This window comes from Urocitellus parryii, chromosome 1, assembly GCF_045843805.1.
Source record: "Urocitellus parryii isolate mUroPar1 chromosome 1, mUroPar1.hap1, whole genome shotgun sequence".
NCBI lineage: Eukaryota > Metazoa > Chordata > Mammalia > Rodentia > Sciuridae > Urocitellus > Urocitellus parryii.
This window is the reverse complement of record NC_135531.1, coordinates 19,659,516-19,670,274: the sequence shown is the minus strand read 5'-3', so window position 1 is coordinate 19,670,274 and position 10,759 is coordinate 19,659,516. Positions and strand designations below refer to the sequence as shown.

General features: G+C 34.4%; 1 protein-coding gene across 2 annotated transcripts in view; it reads right to left on the bottom strand.

Moving 5' to 3' along the window:
* Positions 1 to 736: 736 nt before the first annotated feature.
* The window catches only part of Nup155 (nucleoporin 155), a 59,681-nt gene continuing 49,658 nt past the window's right edge, over positions 737 to 10,759 (bottom strand). For both annotated transcript variants that reach the window (XM_077795508.1, XM_077795510.1), the window contains 7 exons: positions 10,106 to 10,235; positions 8,885 to 8,998; positions 7,711 to 7,831; positions 7,156 to 7,266; positions 4,399 to 4,535; positions 3,280 to 3,386; positions 737 to 2,294 (listed from right to left, as the gene is read on the bottom strand). In XM_077795508.1, the coding sequence (XP_077651634.1) occupies positions 2,156 to 2,294; positions 3,280 to 3,386; positions 4,399 to 4,535; positions 7,156 to 7,266; positions 7,711 to 7,831; positions 8,885 to 8,998; positions 10,106 to 10,235 (859 nt within the window). In that variant the 3' untranslated portion in view covers positions 737 to 2,155. The remainder of the gene's footprint in view (positions 2,295 to 3,279; positions 3,387 to 4,398; positions 4,536 to 7,155; positions 7,267 to 7,710; positions 7,832 to 8,884; positions 8,999 to 10,105; positions 10,236 to 10,759) is intronic.

Genomic DNA, 10,759 nt, shown 5'->3' with positions numbered 1-10,759 from the left:
GTTCTGGAGGACTAAAAAAGAGAGGACATAATTTTTTCCACACTGACTGTGCTAATTTAAATTCTCATCAATAGTGTATTAGGGTTCCCTTTCCACCATATCCTTCCTAGTACTTGTTATCCTTTATTCATTTTCATAATTTGTCTTTTAGGGACCTTACCTCCAGAAGGTATTGCAAACATCTGCAGGGGGCTAGAATTCTTTGTGGTAGTGGGGATTGAACTCAGGGGCACTCTACCACTGAGCCACATCACTAGCCCTATTTTGTATTTTATTTAGAGATAGGGTTTCACTGAGTTGCTTAGCACCTTGCTTTTGCTGATGCTGGCTTTTAACTTGTGATCCTCCTGCCTCAGCCTCCTGAGCTGCTGGGATTACAGAGCTGTTGGAATTACAGTCATGCAGGACGGCACCCAGCACGGGGACTGAAATTCTTAAACTCTCTCAGTGTGCTATGTGAATAAACGGGGCAAAGTTCAGATTTTTTACTTTTACAGACCACACATGGTAGTCCTTCAAAACTGTACTCAGATACACTCAATATTGTAAGTTGAGTATATTCAAAACATATATTAATGTGTTGATATGTAAATGTGCTTAAAACAAAACTGTATTTTTAGTAGAAATGAAGTCAAGTCTAAGTTATAATATTTTAAGAAGATCTTCATTTGTAAGTAGATATGACAGAATTTTAAATTTACAAAACTGATAATACATAATATACATTCATTTTACATACTTAAAATAGCTAAGGAAATGAAAAGGTGAAAAATGAGAGGTAGCGAAATTCTATTAGTGCTATATTGAATTCTATACATATTAATATATTAGGAGACTGGAGGAGAAAGGGGAACTAAATTCTAAGAGAAAAAATGTGGAGAAGGGATCCCTATGATCTTAGGAAAAGATAAAAGTGGAAGTAAAATTATATTCAAAATGTACCTAAAAATTGTTAGACATGCATTAGTGACAGGGAACTAAATATCATTACTCTTAGTGGTATAAAAGGAGAATGAAAAAAGGACAGTATTTTTGCTTTTTTATTAGCTCTAGTTATTCTCACTCTTTTTTCTTATTGCCATGACTTTGGAAGACTTGATTTAGTTATTGCAATTTGCTAAAGACAACATTGCTAACAATTTTGCCTTTACACATTGTGTGTCTTGAATAAAACTCATGAGTTATGGTTACTAATAAGGAAAGGAGGTGAAGGAATTAGGTGACCTAATCCATAAACTACAGAAAGCAGTAGTATTTGCTGATGGTGTCGCTTGAAACCTGACATGCACTTGAATCCCTAGGAGAGATTGTTAAAACAGAAAGCTGGGCCACACCCACAAAGGTTTTGATTCAGTAGGTCTGAGAGGGACTAAGGAATCTGAATTTCTAACAAATTCCCAAGTGATGTTGCTGCTGCTGGTTTGAAACACACTCTTTGAGAACCATGGCTTTAATGGAAACAATAATTACAAAACCAAAGAAGAGCCAGGTGGACACTTAAAGGAAATGGTATCTCCCTATGTAGGTTTACCTCTAAACCACAGAACATTAGTTGCAAGTGTTCACCTGCTCAAGTAACTAAGTTTACATTTCAAACCCCAAGGGACATAACTGATAAAATTAGTAGTTACAGAAATTTCTATACAAAGATGATATTTAAAAATAAAACAGTCATTTGCCTATTTAAGAACTATTGTTTGAAATTTTGGTACTGACATTCTACTTAAAAAGTAATAATATAAATTTAAAATTTCTGTCTAGAGTAAAATTCAAAATAAGAATTAAAAAAAAATCCTTGTGTTAAATATAAACATAACCTAATTTATTATTTCCTAAACCAATTATCATTATTATTGTTATTTTTGGTGTAGGGGATTGAATTCGGGGCAACACAGAAAACCCTCATCACTGAATTACAACCCCAGCCCATACCAATTATTTATTTAGTTAGTTCCAAACCCACTATTAAAAAACAAAATATAGTCATATAAAAGAATTCTTTTGGCAAATGTGCTATATTTGTAAGTATTAGCCACTTATTAAAAACACATTTCTATTAAAATTGCATCTAAATTCTTAGAATACTTGATATCTGGACCCAGCTAAGCTTTTATTTTACAGATCAAAATGCATGGACAAAAATACATTACAATTATCAATGAAGTCTTTCTAATTTTGCTTGAAGGGATTTAAAATTCCCAGTGATGGTTTGGACTGCTACTGAAGAGCTCATAGACTGGAGCTCAACCAGATAACCACAAACAGCATCCAGGCAGAGATTTGTAAATCTTCTCCTGTAAAGGAAATGATACCGGATCAATTACCTATACATTTAGAAACATTACCTTTTATAGGGTCTCTTCTTTCCAATTCTGCTAATCTTACTTTTAGTCTCATAGAAAAGCAATGATTACATTAATGGCAAATACTTGAAAACTGAGAAGGACACTTTGGGAGAGGCCAATTACCAAATAACCACAATTTTCCATTTGAAGAATATTATAATGAGGAGTCACTAAGGGATGATTCCTGTTAATATTATTTATATCGTTTTGGCTTTTTTTTGTGTGTGTGTGGTGCTGGGGATTGAACCCAGGGCTTGTGCATGCAAGGCAAGCACTCTACCAACTGAGCTCCCCAGCTCCTCTTTGGCTTTATCAAAAGAATAATATATGGCTCAAGTGGTAGCGTGCTCGCCTGGCATGGGTGCGGCCCAGGTTCGATCCTCAGCACCACATAAAAACAGAGATGTTGTGTCCGCCGAAAACTAAAAAATAAATAGTAAAAAACGAAAAAAAAAAGAATATTCCTGAAAATGGCCAAACATATCACAATGACATAACTGAAATATCTTAGTACTGGGTCATTAATTTAAAGCAGAAGATGTTTAGAAGTCATTCATAAAGGATACACGTTCACTTGTAGAATTGATTAAGGATTGTGTGGGCTGGGATTGTGACTCATCGGTAGAGTGCTCGCCTAGCACGTGGGAGGTCCCAGGTTCGATCCTCAGCACCACATAAAAATAAATAAAATAAAGATATCGTGTCCAACTACAACTAAAAAATAAATATTAAAAATTAAAAAAAAATTACGGCTAAAACACTAAAAAAAAATCCCACTTTTCATAAATGCTGATATCAAAAGTTACTGCTGATGTAAACAGGACATAATCTCTAATCCCCACATTTTCCCACATTCTCTCAAAATTTGTTACCCAGGTATTTATTAGAAGCATTTAAAAGCTTTTTCTAGAATACAATATTTAATCATAGTTACCTCTCACAATTTGAAACTTGGTTAGGATTCTCAACATATTTTGCTAATAGCACATGGATACAATCCAAAAGGTGTAGTGGCTTCTTCATTCTGTTCCAGAATGGATCCTATAAAGAATATATGTATATTTAGATTAAATGAGTTATAAGGCAAACTGTGTTTAATATTTTGAACTTAAAAACCATGCTGAAATATCTCGTAGGAGGACTTGATGTACTGTGATGTACTTTGTAGAACATGTAAATGTCCTGTTTAGGAATGTGATGTGAAAGAAAAGTCTATTTATGGGCTATGATACGATTTTTACTTTGAACTTACACAGTCTTACTCTGGCATAATACAAAGACTACACTAGCAGTCACAGAATCTTAAATCTGGCTTCAACAGTTCCTAGACATGTGACTTGAGCAGGTTAGTTAATTTCTCTGCTCTTGTCCTTTTGCAACAGATAACGAGGATACTACTATTTGCTCATTTCCATCATAGGTATATTATGAGGCTCAAATAAGAAGGATGCATAAGATGCCTTGCAAAGCACTGTTGTGATGCTACTATAAAAACAAAAACAAAACAAAACATCTAGTTCAACAAGGTTTTATTTGGAATCTTTAACTTAGTATAAAAATTACAAAATATATAGTCTGATAGGGTTCAGTATGGGTGAGAATAATTGTTAAGCACTGATACTTTTGATTAGGTTACACTGAACAAATATACTGTTATTTTGTTCTTTCAAAATAATTTGGCTTGGGATGTAGCTCAGTGATAGAGCACTTGCCTGGGATGTGCAAGGTGCCTGATTTGATCCCCAGTACCACCAAAAAAAAAAGAGAATTCTTAAATGTTTGGTACATACCCTGGTTTAGCCCATCCAACCAAGAGTAAAGTATATATGTTTATTAATATTAAAAATGTTAACATTTCATTTTAATCATGGCATCTCTCAGCAGTTTTTAAAGTCTTAAGTATAATTTCTAATGGTCAATGAAGCAAATCCCTGCTGCACTTCTATTAGATTAAGTGATATCATAGTTAAAAATATGAAATCAAAATGTCCCACTCTGTATCTAGAAAAATTAGTTTAATTAATTAAATAATTATCTTAATATTTTTCCTTACCCTTGATTTGAATAGTTGATCATAAACTTCTAATAGTCTAGGTAATGGTACTCCAATTTCATTCATGGTCTGTATTACAAACCCTACATCCCAGTTCAAAGTACAAACTTGCTGCTCTAAGAACTGTACAATAAAATCTAGAGAAAGAAAAAGATTTGAAATTAGAATTTTTTAAAACTCTTGACATTAGAAGTTAAGTCTTACTCATAGCTGAGTAGTTTCTGGGGGATATCTTTTGAAAACCAATTAAAAATATGTAGGGTGCTGAGGGTATAGCTCAGTGGTAGAATGCATGCTTAGTATGTAGTATGTACAAGTCACTGGATTCTATACCACCACCCAAAACCTCCCAAAATAAACAAAAAAACACACACATTCTCTCTCTCTCTCTCTCTCTCTCTATATATATATATATACACACACACACACACATGTATATATATGTACATATATTTATTTATTCTAAACCCCCCTAACTTTGATAAACACACTCATGCACCAGAACAGGCAAATCTGGAGGCAAAAAAGTAGATTAGTGGTTCCCTAGGGCTGGAGGATGGGGAAGAATGGGTAATGACAACTAATAAGTACAGGGTTTCTTTTTTTTTCCTCCTCAGTACTAGAGATTGAAATCAGGGGTGTTTTACCACTGAGCTACGTCAGTCCTTTTTGTTTTTTGATACAGGATCTTGCTAAGTTGCTGAGGCTGACATTGAATTTGTGGTCTTCTTGCTTTAGATTCCTTAATTACTAGGATTACAAGAGTAGTAGGACAGAGTTTCTTTTTGGGATGATGCAAATGTCCTAAAACTAGACTATGATAATGGCTGCACAACTCTATGAATATGCTAAAACTATTAAATTGTACACTTTCAAGATACTAAGAAAAAACTATAACATCTTAAGGAACTCAGAAAAATATGAAAAGGTACAAGAAGAACAGAGACTATTCATAATTCTACTAGAGGATCTGATAGTTTTTGAAAAACATATTTTAAAAAACTGTATCTTTAATAACTTTTCAGAAAGGGCTACTGCATCCTGATTTTAAAATGTTAAAAAATTTTAATGCCTCACACTCTGGACAAGTTGGGATTACATGCATTCATCACTTCATCTAGCTTATGTTTGCTTATTTATTTATTTTTTAAGGTGCTGGGGATTGAACCCAGGGCCTTATACATGCTAGGCAAATGCTTTACCACTAAGCTATACCCTTAGCCCTTGTTCTTTTATATACTTTATTTCTCTATCTGTGAAATGGCACAGTACTCTTAATACTATGCCTACAAGAAATAGGGGTATGATTATAATGGTTGCATTTCTGACCATGTTCAAGGAGTGGATGCTAACCATCTGAGGTGGCCTATAAACAACTTTGAATGCCCATGAAAAAAAAAATAATTTAAAGAGGGATGGGACAAGAAAAGATTAGAATAAATCTGACATAACTTTCCTATGTACCTATATAAATATACCACAGGGAATCTCACCATTGTGTACATCCACAAGAAATTAATTTTAAAAAAATAAAATAAAACAGGGGCTGGGGTTGTGGCTCAGCGGTAGAGCACTCGCCTAGCATGTGCAAGGCCCTAGGTTCAATACTTAGCACCACATACAAGTAAATAAATAAAATAAAGGTATTGTGTCCAACTACAACTAAAAAATAGATAAAAAACAAAACAAAAACAATGAGAGTGTTAAAAAAAAACACTATGGGTAAATGATAGAAAGATCAATTGAGGGAAAAGAGCATGGGGTAGGGAGAGGGAAGGGGAAGAAGAGGTACTGAATTAGAATATATTCCATGCTTTTATAATTATGTCAAAATGGCTTCTACCGTCATGTACAACTAAAAAGAACCAATTGTTAAAAAAAATTGAGAGCTGGGGATATAGCTCAATGGTACAGCACTTGCCTAGTATGACTCTGGGCTCTATCTCTAGCACTGTAATATATGTAAGTAAATGAATGAGTAAAAGTAAAAGAAATAATGCTATGTTACGAGCACATTCATTCATGTTTTTCAATATTTTTCAATAACATAAAAGTGCTTAGTATTCCACTTCATGGATGTATTTTTGGTGCTTCTATTGTTTTAAAACAGAAAAAACTACAAAACTACAGTAACTCAATAGTTGCCTATAAAACAATTATAGTCTGCATAGGAAAGGGGTTCAAATAATTAAGATTGTAACCTAACCATTTAAAGATAATCTGTGTAACAGAGTAGTTAAATCAAGCATAAAACATCAGAAACTTTCCTCTTCACAACCTTGTACTGAGTTACCAACAATATAATCACTTATAATTTGCAATCTGCACAATCCCAAAATGGATATTTAAACTTGGAAAGTTGGTAAAAGTGTTTCATATTCAACTATTCATGAACAAGTTATGCTATTTTCTGAGGTCCTTTATTTTAGAGGTATATTTAAACTGCTGAGCTCGATAGCAACAAAGATATTCTATTTTTCACTCTAAAGATCATTACTTCTCAATAAAGAAAAAAGTCATCAGGCTGGGGATGTGGCTCAAGCGGTAGCGTGCTCGCCTGACATGCGTGCGGCCCAGGTTCGATCCTCAGCACCACATACAAACAAAGATGTTGTGTTCGCCGAAAACTAAAAAATAAATATTAAAATTCTCTCTCTCTCCCTCTCCCTCTGTCTTTAAAAAAAAAAAGAAAAAAGTCATCAAATGAAGAAAATCATCAGAAAATGGAACATGACAGCACCTAAGGTTACTGCTTACCTAAAGGGAAGAAGCGAGGTGTACCAGCATAAATTTTGCCAAGGAGGACGATCTTCAGACTGAGAGCATGCATTCTATCTGTGGAGCTCAATGTTACACTATCATTCAACTCTGTAAGAAAGAGATATGTCAGTAGAAACCCAAATTATTTTTAGTGTAAAATGTTTATATTGGCTATTTAATTGTTTCAAGGTTCGAAATATTATAGAATTGAGATTCACATTCATATAATTAGCAGATTCTGTGTTCCTGTTACTGTCTGATAAATGCTCTCATTTTACCAGATTATAAGATTTGAGGGAAAGTGTCACAATATCCCTTATTATGTAGCATAAATCCTAGAAATGACACATTCTTTCTACTGAGGGTGTTTCCAGATTTTTAGTGGGATTGCTGTCTATATGATCGCCCTCCACTCTATACAGATGCCCCAACTCTCTCTCTTCTTAGGTATACCTTTTTCCTTAGCCCTAGGAATATTATCTACTAGCAGTTTGCATGCCTCTACCATATCACTAAATAATGTATGTTAATTTACTATAATCCAACACTTACCTTTCTCTATGATATCTTGCCAAAGGGTCTGCACCAATATGGGGTCTGAATAACCAGCACAATGAATTATTCCAAGTTTACACTCTGCGAGTTTAAATGGGTCAGCAAATTCCCCATAAAGCTGTGGGAGAAAAATCCCACAATTAAACAACCAAGCAGAGATTAATATTGAAGTATTCCTTCAAAATTAAAAATAATCAAGATATCAAAGTATCTAAACCATGATACAGGGTAGATATTCATTATCCAAAATGCTTAGGAATAAATGTTTCAAATTTTGGAATATATAAATATACACAATGAGATATTTTAAGGATAGGAACTAAGTCTAAACATTTAATTCATTAATGTTTCTTACATGCCTTATACACACACACAGCCTGATCAAAGTCTTATATAATATTTTAAATAATTTTATGTTTTGACTATGACACATCACAAGGTCAGGCACGGAATTTTCTACTTGTGTTATCATATTGGTGCTCAAAGCTTCAGATTTTGGAGCACTATGGATTAGGAATGCTCAACCTGTATAAAGATGGTTATAACTCCAGGGCTAGGGATATGGCTCAGTTGGTAGAGTGCTTCCCTCGCATGACAAGGCCCTGGGTTCAATCCCCAGACCACAAAAAAAAAAAAAGATGGCCATAATTCCAGATTAGTACTTATCTCCTTTTTTTTCTTGGCCAGGCAGAGGTACTGTAATGATACTTCTTTTAGAATTAGTGTTGTTTAAACCAGATGTTCATAATTAAGAGAATACTGACAAATCTTGGGAGTGTTTCAGGGTATTTGGAACTATGTCTAAGAATAACTGAAGAAGGAACTTTAAAGAAGGGTACAGAATGAGAGAGGCTTGGAGAATTAAGTAAACATAAGTTACTTTTCCCAAGGCAAGAAACAAGGCCATAAATTAGCTGATTTTAATATAGCCCCCCAGGTGAGACTAATACGTTCTTCTCAGCTACAAGACTGGCAGGGGAAGCTCAACACTTTCTAGGAGTCAGATGCAACAGTTATCATCTACTCATCTAGTGACAAGCTACCAAGGATAGCTGTTCTTATTTTGTAGAGGTAGAATCATATTTCTCAGGAAACAAAAAGCAAAATATGAAACAAAGAATTTCTAAAAGTAAGGTGACCATTATAGGCATTTCACTCGATTTTTTATTACCTTAGTTATGTCCATTAACTCAGAATCCAACTGAGAAATTGCATCCTGTACAGAAGAATGATGGGAATACTGTCTTTGTAGTGTTTCTTGAATTTGAAGTTGGATCCTAGCAACCTATTTTGGATAGAAAATAATGTTTTAATCTCTTTATGATAAGTTAACAAATGCTTGAAGGAATAACTCCCAGTAAAGTTAGCTAAAATAAAAATAATATATAATTAAGATCTCTATTATAATAGAGTAACATCATTGTGAAGAGACTTCATTTCAACATAATAGACGTCACAGGGTATGTACTACAGCAGAAAGCCTTTGCTGCCCACTAGTACCTCCCATGAATGTAGCCAGACACATAACTAACTAGACTGGCCTTTCCAGTCACCTATGCAAAGTGGTATGGCCACATGAATAAGTTCTCTTCATAGAATGAGAGCAGAAGTAAAGGGCCATGGTTTTTCTGAGTGTAAAAGTGCTTCTTATACATTTTTTTCTTTTTCTTCCTGTCAGATAAAAGCCAAGGCCCTAGGGAATGGCAGTATTAGAAAACAGAACCTGGGTCCCTAAATCAAACATGTGGAAGAAAGTCACCTGCCAATCAGGAACATCCACTCAATTTCTGTGAATGAGAAATAAGTTGTTTGCACATAGACAACTAAATTTTTTGGTCTCTTAGTTAAGGCAATTTATCTTACTCCTTATGTTTATAGAATCAATGGTGAATATACTATAACAAACATCTTGTTAAAAATGTATAAATTAAGCTGGGCATGTTGGTGCAAGCCTGAAATCCCAGCAGCTTGTGAGGCTGAGGCAGGAGGATCATGAGTTAAAAGCCAGCCTCAGCAATGGTGAGGCACTGAGCAACTCAGTGAGACCCTGTCTCTAAATACAAAATATACAAAATAGGGCTGGGGATGTGGCTCAGTGGTCAAGTGCCCTGAGTTCAATCCCCAGCACTGCTCCTCCCATGCCAAAATTTGCAAGTTAAATTGCAGCAATGTCTTTGTATTCCAAGTTCTGGTATACTTAAAATCTCTCTAAGATTTATACCTAAACAGAAAATAAATACATACAAGCAGAAGAGACTAGAATTAATAATAATCACCTCTATAAACCTCCCATTTACCAGGGAAATAAGGAAAAGTGAAATAAATATGTGGCAACTACTCTATAAGGATATAGCTTAAGTGTACTTACTTCTTTTTTTTCAGAGATACTTACTTCCATTTTTTCTTCTAATTCATGAAGGAATTCACCATCTGCAGCTATTGACGAAATGGCAGTGGAACTTTTGGCACTAAGAATGGCTCGGGCAATGTACTCTAACCGTTGCTGAAGTGAAATTTCTGTGCTAGGAGGGAAAACCCTTCATTTTTAGTTATACGATTTTGAAGAACTGAAGATATAAATATGCCATGTAGGATGTACTATTTTAAACCAAATGAGCATAAAAGGCCATTTGAAATGTGAAAAATTATTTTTCTAATAAATCTATTTTAGATTTCTAATGAGAGATTCATGATTTTAGACAACAAATTCTACATCTAAAAAGTATCTTCCTATTTTAAAACGTCAGTTCAGTATATTAAAGATTAAATAGCTGGGTGCGGTGGCGTGAGCCTGTAGACTCAGCTACTTGGCAGGCTGAAGCAGAAGGATTGCTTGAGCCCAAAGAGTTTGTAAACAGCCTGGGCAACATAGTGAGACGTTGCCTCAAAAAAACTTAAACCAAAGAAAATGAAGACAACATAGATTCTTCTACAATTAAGGAAAAACTTTTTTATTATTCCTCATATTTCTACCTTAATAAGTCTATATTACATTTAATTTTCCACACAGCACCCAGGATGACCACTTAAAATAAAACTCATGGAC